This window comes from Macaca mulatta, chromosome 15 (genome assembly GCF_049350105.2).
Source record: "Macaca mulatta isolate MMU2019108-1 chromosome 15, T2T-MMU8v2.0, whole genome shotgun sequence".
Taxonomy (NCBI): domain Eukaryota; kingdom Metazoa; phylum Chordata; class Mammalia; order Primates; family Cercopithecidae; genus Macaca; species Macaca mulatta.
Genome location: NC_133420.1, coordinates 6452458 through 6470950, shown reverse-complemented (window position 1 = coordinate 6470950; position 18493 = coordinate 6452458). Strand labels below are relative to the sequence as shown.

General features: G+C 59.0%; 1 protein-coding gene across 19 annotated transcripts in view; it reads right to left on the bottom strand.

The window, feature by feature from the left end:
- Nucleotides 1-18493, bottom strand: part of NACC2 (NACC family member 2) — a 113088-nt gene that overhangs the window by 61384 nt on the left and 33211 nt on the right. For 7 of the 19 annotated variants that reach the window (XR_013404645.1, XR_013404646.1, XM_077965562.1 and 4 more), the window contains exon 2: nucleotides 1518-2459. Coding sequence is in view for 16 of the 19 variants with exons in the window: in XM_077965562.1 (XP_077821688.1) it covers nucleotides 1518-2400 (883 nt within the window). In the remaining 3 variants the exon portion in view is untranslated. 19 annotated transcript variants of the gene reach the window in all.

The window sequence follows — 18493 nt, the reverse complement described above, 5'->3', positions numbered from 1 at the left end:
CTGGCTGCCATCATTAGGGGAAGTCCTCAGGGACTGCAGGGGTGCTCAGCCTGTCTGGGGTTCTGCCCTGGGACCGGAGCCCGTGGACAGAGCCCGTTCCCAACAGGGCCCCTGGGTGGGCCTTGGGAGCCTTCCCCAGCAGCCTCTGGCTGGTCCCCTGCCTTCCCCAGGGCCGCTGTCAGCAGGGGCAGCGGGAAAGTACACACGGGGCGGACTCCCCGGAGGCCTCAGCCAGTCGGGTCCACAAGCACTGACATCCTGCACGGCCTCTGTGGTAAGCCGGAGCCCAGTGTGCTCTGCCCTCGGGAAGGGCCAATTCAGCAGCTAGCACAACTCCTGGTCTCAGGAAAAATCAAGCCCTACCTGCTACCACTAAACAAAAACAAAAGCTGTGAAGCCCAGATCTAGATGGCCTGTGAGCTGGCATTCTGTAGGATTCATGCAAACACAGCAATATACATTTAAATAAAGTGCGGAGTTCTCAGGAAGATACCACGGAGCCCAGAGCACCTGCTGCCAAAGCAGTGGCTTCTCCTGCAGGCGGAGAGGGAGCCAGGTTGGCCAAAGCAGAGGCTACCTCGCTGTTCTGGCTGTGGTGGCACATGCTGCACAGGGACCCAGCTGACCTAGGGGTCCGAGCTGGTGGGTGGTCCTGGCCCCCTCTGCCCCCAACCAGCACTGCAGGAGGGGAAGGGCGGGGGGGAGTCCCATCAGGGCATGAGGATATGTGTGGTGGGGTGGAGTCCCCATGCTGCCCCTCGGGGCCCACCACCTGCCCGCTGCTGGCACTATGCGCCCCCACCCAGGCCCAGGCCACTGCACACAGGCCCTGCATGCAGACCAGCCAGGCGGCCAGCCCAGACACACAGTCAGGTTGCAGGGACACCCGATTCTGGGCACCAACTGTGGGACTCTGCCCAGCAAAGCCTGAACAGTCTCCAGAGGCTGTAACCCAGGAATCTCAAATTAGGGCAACCTGGGTTTGCGGGTCCCAGGAGGGGGAGCAGCCCTTCTTGAAAGAAAGGAAGGGGGAGGAGGGAGGACGGCCACTCACTCGGCTCAGCGCAGCGGGCACTTACTGGCCCGTCCCTGCTGTGGGGCCTGGAGAGGTGGTGGCAAAGGGGCGGAGTTCAGGGGAGCCTCTGGACCTCGCCAGGTGAGGTTAAAGGGGAAGTAGGCGGGTCCTCCTGGACACCTTGTGGCGCCAGGCCCTTCACAGATGGGGAATATGAGTTCTCGGGCAGGTCCCTGGGCCACAGACGCCTGAGTTTCCTCATCTATCCAGTGGAGACAAGACCCTTCCTACAGGCTGGCAGTCTCCCAGGAGTTCCTGTCTCATCCAGGACCAAGTCTGAACTCCCTGGTGAACAGAGTTCTGCCACCTCCTCCAGGCTTGGTGGGGGGCTCCCCTGTGGCCCCGCAAGCCTCCAGCCCAGCGGCCTCCTAAGCTGCCCTGGTCCCAGGCATGCCCTGCTTCCCAGCCAGGTGGTGTGGGGCTCCACCCCATCGCGCATTACCTGCATAGCTGCCAGAGGCCTTGATGTACATCTGGCCGTACTGCTCCTCCACCATGGTGTCGTAGGCCTCGTCGTCCTCCTCGTCCTCCTCATTGTGGTACGAGGTGGGGCTGTCGGTGGTGGGCAGACTGCTGGCGCCCGGACTGGTCCGCTCCCCCTGGGGGTAGGGCATCTGCTGGATGCCGGGGATGAGGGTGGCCAGGCTGGGCACCCCGTAGTAGGAGACTCGGGGCAGTTTGAGAGGGGCTGCACCCGCCGCCACCGCAGCCCCTGCGGCCACCGCCACGCCGTCCCGGGGCCCCGTCTCCAGCGGACGCTTGGGGGCCAGGCCTGGGCCGGCCGGTGGCAGCTCCATGGCTTCATGCTTTACGCGGGTCAGCAGCGGGATGGGCACCGAGGGGGACACGACGTAGGGGGCGGCGGCGGCGGCCGGCTGCAGCTGGTTGCAGGGGCTCTGGGGCTCGGAGCCGGCGTCCTCGATCACAGCGGTCTGCGAGTCGCAGTGGGGCGAGCTCACCTTGAACATGAGGTCGGTGCCGCGCTCCACGATGTGCTGGATCTGCAGGAAGCCGGCCGTGTACATGACCACGAGCTGCTCGCTGGCCGTCATGGTGAGCCTGCCGGTGTAGCAGAAGGACAGGATCTGCTGGAAGCAGGCGGGCGGCACCGAGCCGGGCAGCTCGAAGGCGTTCTTGCTGTTGCCGCTGAACAGGTCGCGGAAGTAGAGGCTGCTGGCGGCCAGCACCGCCCGGTGGGCCTTGAAGGCCTGGCCCTTGACCACGATGGACACATCGCAGTAGAGGCCCAGCAGGCGCTGCTCGTTCAGGCAGCCCAGCACTGTGTTCCCGAAGTTGGGGATCTCGATGTGCAGCATCTGAGACATGGCGGGCGGGCAGCGGCGGGGCTGGGCTCTCAGCGCGGGGCGGCCCTAGAGGGGCTCATCTGTGGGGGCAGGAGGCACGTGGTCAGTTCCTCCAGGTCCAAGGCTCCCCGCTCAAGGGGCCATTCCCACACCCGCCCCCTCCTGCCACAGGCTTACAAAGAGCGAGCCTTCCCCACACACCCTTCCCCACCCCTCCCCGCTGGGACACTCCAGAGAAGGGACCCGGGGTCTCCCAGACGCCCTGGCAGAGGAGCAAGAGGACCCGGCCAGCACCGCTGCAGACCCCCGGGGCGCTGCCCGGCAGAAGAGCGGCCCCACCACTCCCAGGGGGCTGCTGTTAGCGACTCGGGCTCAGCAGGCAGGAGGAGCGCAGGCCTGAACCTGCCCCGGGACAGGAGCTGGGGGGATGTCGGGGAAGACGGGGGCGCCTCTGAGCAGGTCTGCAGCCACTATCCTTCCCTCAAAAAAGTTCCAGCCCGCACAGGAGCTCCCGGGAGGGGCCGCGCCGGAGCCGTGGGGAAAGAGGGAAGGAAGGAGGGAGGGGGTCTTTGGAGCTGTGCAGTTTGCGGTTTGCTTTTTCTCTCTTCCCTCTGAGCAGCCTCACAGAGGGCCCCTGGGGGGAAGGCGGGCCAGTGTCCCCTCGTCCCCCCGAGCCTCCCGGGCAGGTGGGGAGGGGCTGGTGGTGCCGGGAAGTCCGCTGAAGCCGCGTCCACTCCTCCCCCGAGCAGAGAGACCACCCTGGGCGCGCCCGCTCCGTTCTCCGGTGTTCTCCCGGCTCGGACCAGACCCAGGTTCCCGAGCCGCCGCCAGAGCAGGAGTTGGGAAGCCTGTCGCAACCCCACTCGCGGACGCCCCCCACCCCGCTCGCCTCGCTCCCCTCGCGGGCCAATCCCGACGGCCCGGCCCCAACCCAGGTGACTACAGGGGTCCCAGCCCTCGCTGGGCTGCCCGGACCCCGGGGCTGGGAGCTGGGGAGGGCGCCGCTGTTTATCTGGTGCGCACTCCGGAGGGGGGCGGGGGCGGCCCAGAAGGCGCCGGCCCAACTCCGCAGGGCCGCACAAAGGCCGCTGTGTCCCGCGGGAGGAAAGTGCGGGCGGCCGCAGAGGCGCCGGGCGGCGGGAGGAGGGCGGAGCCACCGCGCCTGGAGCTGGGCAGGTGGACGCGCGCCGGGGGCGGCCCGCAGTGCCCCCGCTGCGGAGAAGTTGCCGGCCGGTCGGGAAGACCTACCTTCCGCCGCTGCGGCCGCCGGCCGGCACTGCCCGCTCCGCCTGGCAGGACAGGCTTCCCGCACGCAGCCCGCCTGCCCAGCTGCTCCGCGAATGCAGCAAACGGAGCGGGAGCCCTGGGGCGGGGAGGGCGCAGGGAGCCGGCAAGGAGGAGGAGGAGGAGGAGGAGGAGATGGTGGAGGAGGAGGAGGAGGAGAAGGAGGAGGAGGGCAGAGCGCCTGGGCGCTGGGCTCGCGGCCGCAGCTCAGCTGCACCCAGGCCGGCCCTCCCGGGCAGCGCACCGCATCTCAATGAAGGGGCCGGATGCAGACGAACGTTCCGGCGGCTCGGGAATGAATAGCCGCCTTTGATTTGGGAGCCGAAGTAAATGCCAGCTCCCAGCCCCGGCTTTAAAAACAGTGGAGTGTTGGTGCCAGAGGAATGCGCGGCCCCGGGTGCTGGTACGAGACAGACTTTTGATGACTCACTGCAATGCAAACAAAGATGGCAGAAATACTGTACAGTAGTGGAGAAATGCTTCCCGGTGCCACGGCAACTGAGACAGCCTAGAAATTTATGGTGCAGTTTTGCATATGAATTACCCAGTAAACTGCCTCCCGGCCTTCCAGGACAGCCCCAGTGTCAAAGCATTTAAACTATTCCAAACAGTCTGCAGAGCTGGCAGAGCTGAACTCCTCCACCGCGGGCGGGGAATGGGCAGAGGCGCTGGGGGAGGGGGGCAAGGGGTCAGGACAGATAGGGGAGCCAGGGAAGGGGAGGGGAGGTACAGCAGAGGGCGAAGAGAGGCACAGAAACGGCAGGCAGCGGGTGGGCGAGGCAGCACCCCAGGTCCTGGCGGCCTCAGAGCTGTGTCCTCTGCCCAGGCGGCAGGCCCAGGAGTCCAGCCCCAGCACCCCTCCCCATCCCACTCCCAGCGCCCTCCTGGCACTTTAAGAAAAGAGCGACTTTGTGGCCGGGCAACCAGGAGCCGGAAGGGGCAGCCCCGCCGGAGAGATCCCAGCAGAGGGCAAGGCAGCCGCCCCACTCCTCCCGCACACTCCGGGCTGCGGCCACACAGGCTCCTGGCGGCCCCACTTCTCAGCTGACATCAGCTGCACCTCCTGCCCAAGGGGTCCACAGCATCTGACCGTTATTGAGCCTTTTCCTGGGAAAGGGCTGCTGTGCAGGACTTGTGGTGGCCCCGGGGTGCCTCAGAGAATGTGCACTTCCCTCCTGGGCTCACACCACCCTGGCTAAGTGAGGCCCTGAGGCCGACCTCTGGATTGCGCAGCCTCAGTTTCCCTGCCACTGGCGGTGACCCCCAGGAAGAGAACATTCCACCCAAAAGAAGGGTCCAGGCTCGAGGCCGTTGAGGTGAGCCCCCTCCTGCCTGGCCAGCTACCTCCACCACTGTAACCCTGGTAGCAGGATGCGGAGGCGGCCCGCACAGGCCTGGTGGGAGGCAAGGGGACAGCGCCCTGCCCCTCACTCCCGGCGTCCCTCTGAGGCATCCGGAGACCAGAGAGAGGGCCATCTGGTTCCTCCCTAGTCACACACTGTGGGTTCAGTTTCTCCAGACCAGACAAAAAGCCGCTGAATGGGGACGGGAAGAGATCCAGGTGCGGGGAAGCTGCCGGCAAAGGCCCGTGGAGGTGGCTTCGTGCCTAGTGTTTTCTGCCTCCTACGAGGGGCTGGTGACGACTCCGGGAGACTGGGATGGGGGCGTTTACAGAAACATCCCCACTTGGCCACGCAGAAGAGCTGGGCTCCCCGGGGCCAGGAGATGCAGGGCCCAGCTGTCACCCTCCCCGCCACACCCTCCACCCTCAGGTCCCCACTTAGTTGCCGCCTCCTCCAGGAAGTCTGCCAAGTGCCCTCAGAAGCTCGGCAAGGGCTGAATGCTGGACACAGCCCGGGCAGGGAGGTGCAAGAGAGGGGCCTGTGCAACACAGCAACACAGCACAGAGGGCAGAGGCCCCTAAACAGCTCCCTTCACAGACCCACTGCGCCCACCACCAGGAGCCTCCCAGAGAGCCCATGGCTTCTGTTGGGGCAACTTCACCCCAAGGACGGGAGTAGGGATGTCTGAATCATACAGGGGCTCTTGTACCAAAAGAGGGGACAGGCAGAGGCCAGCACAGTGCACCGGCTCCTGGGGGTCCCAAGAGCCTGGGCTGCGCAGGCCAGCAGCCAGGGCTGACAGAGAGAACAAGGGACAGTGTAGGCTCTCAGCCTGGCCCTTCCAGCAGCAAGAGGGTCCTGGCCTGTTGGCCAGGTTGAAATCCTAGGTCCCGTGGGCACCAGCCACTTCCTGTAAGGACGCCGCAGCCTCAGATGCTGAGCTGCGAACTGGGGTTATAATTTACCCTCAGATGGTTCCTGGGGGTGAATGAAACAATGTTTGTGAAGCCCGCGGCTGGAGCCTCGCACACAGTAAGCCGGTGATGCCTGCGACCTGCTGTGACCTGGGCAGGAGAGCAGCTCTCAGCTGGGCATCCAGGTGGCCGTCTTAGCGCCCTGCCCAGTTCGGCCTGCATCCACACCTCAGGAACGGGAGCCCCAGGGCTGGGGGCCAGACCAGCTCTCCCAGAGAAGGGACCATTATTCCCTTTGAAGGTGATGGGGCCGTGTGGTCCCTGGGGATCGAGGACAACTGGAGCTCTTGCTGGCTTGTCCTCAGGCCACCTGCCCGGTGAGGCTGCAGCCCCACGGCCCAGCCTGCTGAGAGCCGGACAGGAGCTGGTTTTAGGTTGCTTTCTTGGAAGGCTCAAGAACAAAGCTGAACTTTAGGAGAAAAGAATAAAATAAAGGCTTGGCTCACGCCCCCAGGGCCAGGAAAGCGGACACGTGGGGACTGACCCTCCTACTGCCAGACAGGAGGGGGCCGAGGGCCCACGTGGGCCCAGGGACATGAGCAGGGCTATCTGCTGAGGAGGGCAGGGCCAAGCCCTCCTCAGACACCAGGGCCTCTCCACCCTCCCCTGCAGATTCTCTGATGACTCAGTTTCCCCACCACTTTGCTTCCCAAGCCCAAACCTCCTATTGTTTCCCCTCCTCGGTGAGATTCACCACACTCATTCACTTATGGAGAGTTCTGCAGAGCCAGGCAGAAAATCAGAGGTCGCCAACTTTGTTTACCCCGGCCATCCTCAGGATTGTGGCACCAACGACCCTTGCTCTCAAAATGCCCTTCATCAGAACGGAACCCACTTTGGAAAACCTCTGTAGATGACCCAAGGCCCGAGTCCAGTCCCTGCAGCTGTGCCAGCCTTGGGTGCCCCACCCCACACAGACACACACAGAGGAGGCTGGGTTCCTCTGAGCCCACAAGCCTCCCTGAGGAATAAGAAAATACGGGTAGCTGCGGCAGGGAAGGGCGGGAGGTCTCCTCTCTGCAGAGCCTCACTTGAGGAAGGCTGAGATTCAGGCCAGGCTTGCCCTGGGGTTAGGGGTTGCCGACCGTGATGAGCCTCATGCCCAGCAACCTGCCGGTGGGTGAGAGGAGCCCACGGGGAGGACAGGGGCTCACTGGAACCGCAGCCTGATGCACACACAGGGGTTGGGGCAGTGTCTCCAGAATGACCCCCCTGCCTGAGTGTCATCCTGGCAGGATTCACACAAGAACACAGGTTACCAGGTTGGTGCCAGGCCAGGGCACCTGGGTCCTGGCATCTAGTGTCCAGCAGCAGAGGCTCCGGCAGGTAGAAGACCCCTGAAAGCATCCCCCAGGCCAGAGGACAGGGACAGGGACCAATCAGGCAGCCCAACAGGAGGAGCCCCTTTCCCGGGGCCCAGCCAGGCAGCTCCATGGTCTGAGGGCCTCGCCCAGAGTCCCCAGAAACCCTGCCCCCTCCACCTCCAGATTGTAAAGCACTTCCTAAGCCCAGCACAGTAAACTAGAGGAATGCAGCACTGAATTTCTGCAGGATCACTACAAGCAAGGGGAAGGGAGGCGAGAGAAATTAAATTAAATTAAATTATCTTGCAGGATTTAATTTCACCAATCTAATAAGAGGTTCTGGACCTCGGCAAATGCACAGCCATTAAACACGTGGTAGAGGAAGGAGAGAGGTGGGACACGGGAAATGTTCTGCGGAGGGGAGAGCCCCTCTACCCCCAGCCCCGGCCCCTGGTGAGACCGCCTGGCAGTAAGTGAGGACATTTCCTAAAAGGTCAATGGAAGGTGCTCCTGGAGCGTGAGATGGTGTGGGGATGGGGCGGGCCTGCTGTACCAGCTGCTCTGGAGTCAGCAGGCGCACACGGGGTGTCACAAACACGAACACCGCCTGGAGGCTGCTTCTCGGTGGACTCTGCCCGCCTGGGAGCAACGCCTTCCCTGTCCCACACAGTGCAGGCTCCAGGAGGACTTGCTTGGACCCCATACCTTCAGAAGAGGGGCCCTAGGGAGGACAAGGGGGTGGCAGGGGCCCCGGAGGTTAACCCTGGCAGAGGGTAGAGGCTAACCAGCTCCGGATGTGCCAGGGCCCCAGGGAGCTGGGCGTGGCACCAGCTTAGCCTTCAGGTTTGCATTAAACTTTTAAGACACCAGAAAGCAGAGCTGGGCCGCCTGGAGGCCTGGCCGCTAATGGAACCACCAGCTCCACGCAGATGAGATGCAGGAGCTCCGGGCCAGTGCCCTCGGTGGCCAGGAACTCCCCCCAACCCCGAGGCCCCCACACAAGCCAGGATGGCGTGTGCCGTGTGCTCACCTCCCCACTACTGGACACGCAGATGAGGAAACTGAGACCTCACAGTCGGGAGGCAGCTGGGCCAGGCCCCTAGCCGTCATCCTTCCTGGGTGGTCTCTGGTCATCAAGTCACAAGAGCCAGAGGGGAGGCCTGGCCCTGCCCAGCAGACCCCAGGTAGCGACGACCCTGCCGGGGCCCCAAGGACTCTGCAGCAGAGAGGAGAGTTGCACCAGGAAAGGGGCACACAGGCTCCCAGCTTCAGGGTCACAGAGGTGCGGGGAGTCTCCGGGCTGACGGGCCCCCTGGGACTGTCACTGTTGCCCCAGCCTGGGAGGCAGAGGAGAGCCGTGCAGGGCTGGGCCCAGGCCGGGCTCCCTCCATTCAGCAGGGTCCCTAGGCGGCTTCTACCCCAGACCACAAGCCGGGGCCAGCATCAGCCGTGAGAGCCGGCAATAACTGCACTAATGAACATCTGCCTGGGAAGCTTTCTTCCCAGATGGAGAAGAGCAGTACTCCAGGACCTGCAAATCCACAACTCCGTGTATCAGCCCTTCCTCTGGGGTCAAAGCCAGGGACACGGCAGGGGGCCTCTGGATAGCACAGCCCCTAGCCCCCACACCCAGGGTGGGTCTCCAGCAGCCAGTATTTCGTGGGAGGGCTGGGAGGACGCTCCCAGCACAGCAGCAGCAGGCTCTGCGTCCGATAGGGCCTTGTGGGGTGCCCATGGTGTTGGCCCGAGGGTCTGGTCCAGGGGCCTGTGTGACTGAGCTGAGCCCTGCGCTTACAGGGAATGACCCAGGCAGCCACGGCTCCCCTGAGGCACGGCCCCTGGCCAGCGACACGCTCATCTCTAACCTTCGCTTGCAGGATATTCTGACTTTCTTCTGGGTGAGGACTTGGGGGACAAACACGGCACAGACTGGCAACAGGGATGGCTCAGAGGAAGAGAGTGAGTCGCAGGGTGGGGAGGGATAGGTGGGGCTGGCACAGCTCCTGTTGAGCCTCCAGACCCACCCCGTGGACCCGCCCTAGCCAACAGACCCACTGGGTTCACACACCGTGCGATGCTCCCTCACACCACAAAACATTCTAGAAGGTTTCCAGAGAATTAAGCTGTGTTTTGAAAGAGCCAACAATCTCCCTCACCCGTATTTGTAATTTAAATAACGTAAGCTTGAAGAGCGTCTCCCTCGGGCACAGTTTAATAACTTAAAAAGCCAGCGCCAGCGCCAGCTCCAGCGCAGGGCCCCCTCCTCCCCCAGGGCCGCGGCAGGGTCTCCCCGGCACCGGGTGGCCGGGTGGAAGCTGAGATTGAGGCTGCCCAGGCGGAGCGGCCGGGAGGGGAAGGACCCTCCTTGCTTGCTCACCCCCTCTCTTGATGGCCTGGGGCAGCTGTGACCTGATCATCACTACTGGGGCCGGGGGTTGTGGAAGCTGTCGGATCCCAGGCACCGGCGGTCAGAGGTGGGCACTGGGAGGCGGTCTGGAGTGTGCTGGGCCCCGCCGCTGGTCACCCAGCCCATTAGAGACGGCGACTTCGCGGCACACTCTCATGGTTAATATTCATAGCTCTCCTCATCTGCATATCATGCCATAAATAGTCGAGGCGAGGTAAGACACAAAGCTCCCCTGCATTTCTAATTATGCTTAAAACTCTCATGTAAATCAGAGCGACACAGAAACACTACATCAGCCGCTGGGGGCGGGGGGGGGGGCGCCCATCAATGCCTGGAGCCACACGCCTCTGGGCCCTGGCAAGGGTGCTGCCGGTGCCACCTCTGCCTGGAGTTGGGCAGCAGGGAACCCAGGCTATGTCATTGGGGTCACCAACCTCGCCTCGCCTTTGCCCCAGAGGGCGAACTGCAGGGCAGACACTGGCAGCACCTCACGGTCGCCTCCATCCCTGCTCCACCCTGCCCTGCCCGGTCCCCACGGGCTCCCAGTGCCTGGCCCAGGCCCTTTCCAGCCAGGGACCTGGGATCACATCTTCAGGGGTCTCCGGCGGAAGCTGCAGGCACCTGCTTAGGAGGGGGCTCCGGAGGCTCCCCAGGGCCCTGGCCATCCATGTTTTACCCCTTGGACATTCCCGTCTGGGACCTGGGCTTTCTCAGCTCTTCAGAAAGATGGGACGTTGGATACACACGGACATAAACATGGGAATGACAGACTCTAGGGACAACAGGATGAGGGAGGGAGGAGGGCAGAGGCTGAAAACCGACCCACCGGGTACCATGCTTACCACCTGAGTGGCAAGCTCAATCGCAACCCACCTCAGCATCGCACCATGCACCCAGGTGACAAACCTGTACACATATCTCTGAATCTAAAATCAAAGTTGAAAAAAGGACAAGATTCAACTCACGCAGCACTGGCGGTTCGGAAAAGCCCCCACCCGCACGCTTCAGGCAATGCCTCACGCTGAGGCGTGGAATTGGACGAAAGTCCTGGGCAGAGCCCAAGCCATGAAGGGGACGCAGGGCCCAGGGCAGGATGGTCTCCTGACCACCACCCCAGCCCAGTGGATAGCACGGCCCCCGGATGGGCAGCAGAGGCCCGGGTGTGGGAGGCATGACTCTGGCCCCTGGGCCTGGCCCTCCTGTCTGCAGGGAGAGGCAGCGTGGGGGCTGTAGAGGGAAGTTGCTGGGTCAGGGGCAGGGGAGAAGCGTGATCTGGAACCCACATCAGAGCCTAAGACGGCCCCAATCCCTGTGGGCAGCACAGAAACAATCACAGGGTCCCTGGAGAAGAAGATTCAGCTGGGACGTCTGAGGGCAAAACTGCCATCCAGCACGCCCAGGAGCAGGGCCATTCCCCGGGACTGGGACACCCTCAAGGCTAAGGCCAAAGGTGCCCAGGCTAGAGCTGCACAGGGGCCCGCAGAGCTAAGCAAGGGGCACAGCCATGCTTGGTGTCCAGATGCGAGCACCAGTCCTCCCGGAGCGGGGCCCCAGGACATGCCAGGTCAGCACCTCCAGAGAGAAGCTGGCACGGGGGCTGCGCGAGAAGCCTCAGAGCCCAGATCTGGTGCTCCTGAGACAGTGGACAGCAGCAGCCCAAGGGGAGTGACCTGCACTCTGGTTGCGAAATTCCACCTGGGGCCGCCTCCTTGGGTGTGTGGTCCACTCAGGGAGCCCGGGGCGGGGAGGGGGATTGTCAAAGTCGGCTAGACATTAAACAAAAGGCAAGTCCCTTCTCCAGCAATGCGTCCAGGTTGGCAGGTCCAGCAGGGGACCTGAGCAGGCTGCAGGCTGGGACTTCCCAGCCGGTTGCAGGGACACCCTCCATAGGGCTGGCCTGGGTCCTCTCTACCATGACAAGGACAGGACAGTCTGCCTTGGGCAGGGCTGCTGGCTACATGGGGACTGTTGGGCCTCTGTGTGTGTCCGTGTGGCCCACAATCATGTCACCCAGAGTCCCCAGCTTTCCGCTCAGCCTGGCCTCCATCAGAGTCCCCTGAAGAGTCCCCACCTCCCCCTGTCAAAAGGACCCCAACTCCTCAACCCTAACCCAACTGCAGCCAAGACCCACCCCGATGTCCTGACCAGAAGAGAGGAGCTGCACCCTGTCCCCTCCTCAGGGTGCACGGGGAGCCAACTTGGGGGACCTGCAGGAGGCACAGGGCCAAAGGATGCAGGGTGACCCCACTCTGCCATGAGACAGGGACGCAGAGATGCTGGCTGCCCGCATCTGCCCTGGCGGCATGCCCAGACCTATTTTTAAGCCCATTTACTAGAAATCCCACAAATTAAAGGAAATACGGATAATGTAGTAAGAATCCTGGGGGCCAAATAAAAGCTGCACATAATTGTCCTCGTGCTCCAGTGTGAGAATCTTAACCACAAAACCCAAATCTCCCCAAAGCTCTTTTGAAACACTGAAGAATCTTGTGTAAAAGAGGGAAAAAAGGCGGGAGGCGGGGAGGCCTGCACTCGGCTCTGGGATCACGGGGAGGCCCTGGAGCCGGCTGGGCTGCCTTTAAGCCGGGGCCATAAAAGGTAATTACCGACATGAAAAATAAAGACCATAAATACAAACACCCAACTTCTACGGCTTGGCTCGGGAATGGCAATTGCAAAACTGGCAGCAGGCGCTTCTTTCCAGAAGGCAGGGCCAGACCCAGGCCCCATCCCTCTTCCCTCCCTGAGGGTCAGCTCCACACTGGGGCCGGGTGGGGGATGCCACCCTACCTTGACTCATCTGGTCCAGTCCCGAGAAGGCCAAGCCCTGCTTGATCCTCCCTGGCAAGGCTGGACTCCAGCACCACACGCTTAGCCCCATCGGGTCTCAAAGGTGCCAGCTGGGGCGGCAGGACACTCCCGGGTGAAGGGCGTGGGAAACACAGCCAGTGATCACAGAGCCGTGAGGGGACCCTCAGAGCCCTGGGCACGTCCCTACCAGCCCGCTGGTCTCCAGGCTTCAGCCCTCCCCTGCTCATCCCTCCCGCCAGACATGGCTGTCTAGGGATCTGCCAGCTGACCAGAGCCTTCTCTGCATCCGGGAAGCCCCCCAACACAGTCATTCCCTGAGAGACTGTGGGTGCAGGGGTCAGGGGTTGGCCCGGGGGAAGGTGAAAGGGGAGGATGTCACCCCAGGATGCCCTGGCCTGAGGCCACAGTTTGTTCTGCACCATCATAGGGTGGGGACAAGGGCCCACTGGCTCTGTTACATACTAGAATGGACAGACGCTCCCTTGGCGGCTGGGGGAGGAGGAATAATGCCCGATAAGCGGCTCCTCTTCTGCCTCCACCCCTTGAATGCCCCTAAACCCCATCAGGGTCTGCAAATCCCCCACTGTGGGCTCAGATTCTGCTGCCTACGGGTGTCTCCCACTGCCTGGCTGGGAGGGACAGGCCAGGACTCCTGATGCCCCAGCTGGAGTGGTTACCAAACACAGGCTGCCCCGGCCTCCAGCCACTGGGACCCACAGCAGACACTGCCCATGGTGGCAGCTCCATTTCCCGGGCACTCACCACACAGAGGCACAGCCCTCAGATGGAGGGGTCCCCTCCCTCCAGGCCCAGATGCTAGAGGTCACCAGGCCCAACTCCCGGGCCGCCCCCTCATCCAGGAACCCTGACCATTGAGGGGTCCATGGCATTTGGCCACAGGAAACGGCTGGAAGCAGAGAGAAGGCAGCCAGGGTCGGGGAGGGTAGATGGATGGGCCATGCTGATCGCACCCAAGAGGATGTGTGTTCACGTTCCGGAACCTGAGCAGCTAAGAGCCTGTACAGCTCACACCGGGACCCAGCAGGTCTACCCCAGCCCCCAGCCTCAGCCCTCATACGGCCAGGCGGCAACACCCTTCTGGTCAGAAAGGGGCAGATTGGAGGTCTACCAGGCTCAGGAACCAGCGAGAAGCCAGGTGGGTAGGCGGGGACAAGCCCACAAAGCAGAGAAATGCAAGCCCAGGTGCAGAGCACGCCATTAAGAAAAGTCAGTGGCTGGGCATGGTGGCTGTAATCCCAGCACTTTGGGAGGCCAGGGCGGGCGGATCACCTGAGGTCAGGGGTTCGAGACCAGTCTGGCCAGCATGGCAAAATCCCATCCCTACTAAAAATACAAAAATTAACTCGGCATGGTGGTGCGCACCTGTAATCCCAGCTACTCAGGAGGCTGAGGCAGGAGAATCGCTTGAACTGGGGAGGTGGAAGTTGCAATGAGCCGAGATTGCACCATTGCACCTGTACTCCAGCCTGGGCGACAGGGCGAGACTCCGTCAAAAAAAAAGAAAAAGAAAACGAAAAAAGAAAGAAAGAGAAAGAGAGAGAAAGAGAAAGAGAGAAACAGAGAGAGAGAGAGAAAGAGAAGGAAGGAAGGAAGGAAGGAAAGAAGGAAGGAAGGAAGGAAGGAAGGAAAGAAAGAAAAAGAAAGGAAAGAAAGAAGTTAGCAAGAAATTAGCAATTAAGCAACACGATGACTACAAGTCCTTCCCCGCTTGACGCCAAGGGACCACCCCGCAGTCACTTGTTTACCTAGGATGGCGCAACTTTGACCTGCCATCTACCCGACCCCGGCAAGTTACAGGTATACATGTCAGCTTTTGTCCAGGAAACATGCAAAGATTTCTCTCTATAGAAAAGACAATCCCAAAGACAGTGAGGCTTTGGCCCGTGGGGGCATTAACCAGTTTTAGACCTTGTCTAGCAAGATCTGATAGGACCTCATCTTTAGCGCCCAGGCCGAGGGGCTCCTCTGGCACACTCCCAGCCAGTGATCATCCTACCTGCTCCTTCGTTGATGAGTTAAATACATAATACATGTTCTCTGTATATTCGCACCATCCTCATTTATCACTTTAAAAATTATACAGGCGGCCGGGCGCGGTGGCTCACGCCTGTAATCCCAGCACTTTGGGAGGCCGAGACGGGCGGATCACGAGGTCAGGAGATCGAGACCATCCTGGCTAACACGGTGAAACCCCGTCTCTACTAAAAAATACAAAAAACTAGCCGGGCGAGGTGGCGGGCGCCTGTAGTCCCAGCTACTCGGGAGGCTGAGGCAGGAGAATGGCGTGAACCCGGGAGGCGGAGCTTGCAGTGAGCTGAGATCCGGCCACCGCACTCCAGCCTGGGTGACAGAGCGAGACTCCGTCTCAAAAAAAAAAAAAAAAAAAAAAAATTATACAGGCTGGGCACAGTGGCTCATGCCTGTAATCCCAACATTTTGGGAGGCCAACGGGGGTGGACTGCTTGAGCCCAGCAGTTCAAGATCAGCCTGGGCAACATGGCAAAACCCATCTCTACAAAAAAATACGAAGAATTAGCCGGGTGTGAAGGTGCATGACTAGTCCCAGCTGCTTGGGAGGCTGAGGTGGGAGGATCACCTGAGCCTGGGAGGCCGAGGCCGCAGCGTGTCGTGGTCGTGCCACTGCACTTCAGTCTGGGTGACAGGGCAAGACCCTGTCTCTAAATAAGTAAATAAATAAGATTATACGTTGACAGGACATCCCAGCAACATGAGGTATGTGGCCCGTGCTCAACCCCACACCTGTCTTCTCGTGTCTTCCCGAGGGAAGAACCCAGACTTCGCCATCACCGTTTTCTTGGTTTTTGTTGTTGTTGTTGTTTCACCCTTTTTCCCTGGGACTGTTTCCGTGTCTGGTTATGGGTCAAGTCTGTCAATCTATCTCTATCCTGTCAAATGTGTGGTTTGAGCCACATTCCTGTTCCGCGGCAGGGACCGGGGATTAGCAGCTACCAGGACCCCTGGGCTGGTCTCAGCCATGCTGTGCAGAGCACCTGGGAGCAACGTGCCAGCGAGGGGGCCCTGGAGACTGGGGTCTGACTCTGCGGGCTGACCCTGTGGAGATGCCTGCAGGGCCAATGAGGGGCTCAGGTTCTGTCCCTATTGATCATCTCTGTTCTTCAATCGAGGAAAGAGGTCATATACATTGCAGAAGCAAACACTTCCCTCCAAGATAAGAAGAGGTGAGCCATTTTCCAGATTTATGTTTGACCTGTGGCTGAGCCTGCAAGTTCTCTGCATGTCCATCACCAGGATGGACATGCCTTTCCCTGCCATAAAGTATAGCATTTTTCCTACCTGGGAAGGGGATGCACAAACAAGATTACAAAAGCTCTTAAAGAGGCCGAGCGCAGTGGCTCACACTTGCAATCCCAAGCACTTTGGGAGGCCGAGGCTGGTGGATCACCTGAGGTCAGGAGTTCGAGACCAGCCTGGCCAACACAGTGAAATCCCATCTCTACTAAAAACAGAAAAATTAGCCAGGCATGGTGGTGGGCGCCTATTATACCAGCTACTCAGGAGGCTGAGGCAGGAGAATCGCTTGAACCTGGGAAGTGGAGGTTGCAGTGAGCCGAGATCATACCACCTGTACCCCAGCCTGGGCAACAGAGGGAGATTCTATCTAAAAAAAAAAAAAAAAAAAATGAAGTCACTTAAACAGCTGTGCCCTCATTGACTAGCAGATACTGTGCAACTTTACATATCTAACACTGTTAGAACTCGTGGAATATAATGAAACTGTAGGCCAGGTGTGGTAACTCAGGCCTATAATCCCAGCACTTTGGGAGGTCAAGGCAGGAAGATCACTTGAGTCCAGGAGTTTGAGACAAGCCTGGGCAACATGGCAAGACCTCATCTCTACAAAAAATTCAAACATGAGCTGGGCATTGTGTTATGTACCTGTGGTCCCAGCTACTCAGGAGACTAAGCGGGGAGAATCGCGTGAGCCCAGGAGATCAGGGCTGCAGTGAACTATGACTGCACTACTGCACTCCAGCCTGAGAGTGAGACCCTGTCTCAAAAAAAAAAAAAAAAAGACAAAAGTAAATCCTAATCCTTAAAAACTACTAGGAGAATGAACAAGCACAGCAAGATTGCAAAATATAAACTCAGTATCCAAAAATCACAAGTATTTCTCTACACTTGCAATGAACAACCTAAAAATAAAATCAAGTAAACAATTCCATTTACAACAGCATCAAAAAGCATAAAATACATAGGAATACATTTAACAAAAGTAGTGTAAAACTCATACTTTGAAAGTTTCAAAATTCTGTTGAAAGAAATGAAAGATCTAAATAAATGAGAAGATATCCATATTCATGGGATGGGAAGACCTAACATTATTAAAGTCTTCCTTAATCACGTTAATTAAGGAATATGCCCCAAATTGATCTACAGATTCAATGCAATCTCTATCAAAATTCCGGTTAATTTCTTTGCCAATATTGACGAGTTGATGCTAAAAATTCATATGGAAATGCAAGGGTCCCAGGAGAGCCAAAACGATATTGAAAGAGGAACGAAGTTGGGGCAGTCATACCTCTGAATTTCTAAACTTGCTATAAAGCCACTGTAATCAAGACAGTGTGGTGCTGATCTAAGGACAGACTTAGATCAATGGAATAGATGAGTCTATAAATGTATTCATGTGTCTGCAGCCAATTAATTTAATAAGGGTGCCAAGACCATTCAATGGGGGAAAGAACAGTCTTTTCAAAATATGGTGCTGGGACAACTGGATAGCCACATGCCAAAGAATAAGGCAGGACCCTTCCCTCACACCATATACAAAAATTAACTTAAAATATTTCAAAGACCTAAATGTAAGAGCTAAAAACTACAAAACTCTTACAAGAAAATACGGGATACATCTTTGTGGTCTTGGGTTAAAGAATGGATTCTTACATATGACATCAAAGAGCAAAGCAACTCAAGGAAAGAACAAACCAGACCAGGCGTGGTGGCTCACGCCTGTAATCCAACACTTTGGGAGGCTGAGGCAGGAGGATCGCTTGAGCCCAGGAGTTCAAGACCAGCCTGGGCAACATAGCAGGACCTTGTAGCTACAGAAAATAAAAAATTAGGCCAGGCTTTGTGGTGGCTCATGCCTATAATCCCAGCACTTTGGGAGACAGAGGCAGGCAGATCACTTGAGGTCAGAAGTTCAATACAAGCCTGGCCAACACGGTTAGACCCCGTCTCTACTAAAAATACAAAAGTTAGCCAGACGTGGTGGCACACACCAGTAGTCCCAGCTACTCTGGTGGTTGAGGCAGGAGAATCGATTGAACCTGAGACACCAAGGCTGCGGTGAGCCAAGATTGTGCCACCGCACTCCAGCCTGGGTGACAAAGCGAGATGCGGTTTCGAACAAATTTAAACAAAAACAAACAAATAATACAAAATTAGCCTTGAGTGGTGGCACATGCCTGTAGTCCCAGCTACTCAGGAGGCTGAGGTGTTAGAATCACTTTAACCTAGGAGCTTGAGGCTGCAGGAAGGGGCTGGAGCCGTGTTCATGCCACTGCCCTCCAGCCTGGGTGACAGAGACCCTGTCTCCAAAAAAATAAATAAATAAAAAGTAAGAAAAGAAAAACCAGACATATTAGACTTTCTCAAAATGTAAAAATCTTGTGCTTCAAAGAATACCATAAAGAAAGTAAAACGAGGACGGGCATGGTGGCTTACGCCTGTAATCCCAACACTTTGGGAGGCAGAGGTGGGCGGATCACGAGGTCAGGAGTTTGAGACCAGCCTGGCCAACATGGTGAAAACCCATCTCTACTAAAAATACACAACTAGCCAGGTGTGGTGGTGGGTGCCTGTAATCCCAGCTACTCGGGAGGCTCAAACAGCAGAATCGCCTGAGCCCGGGAGGCAGAGGTTGCAGTGAGCCACAAACACACCACTGCACTCTAGCCTGGGCAATAGAGTGAAACCCCATCTCAA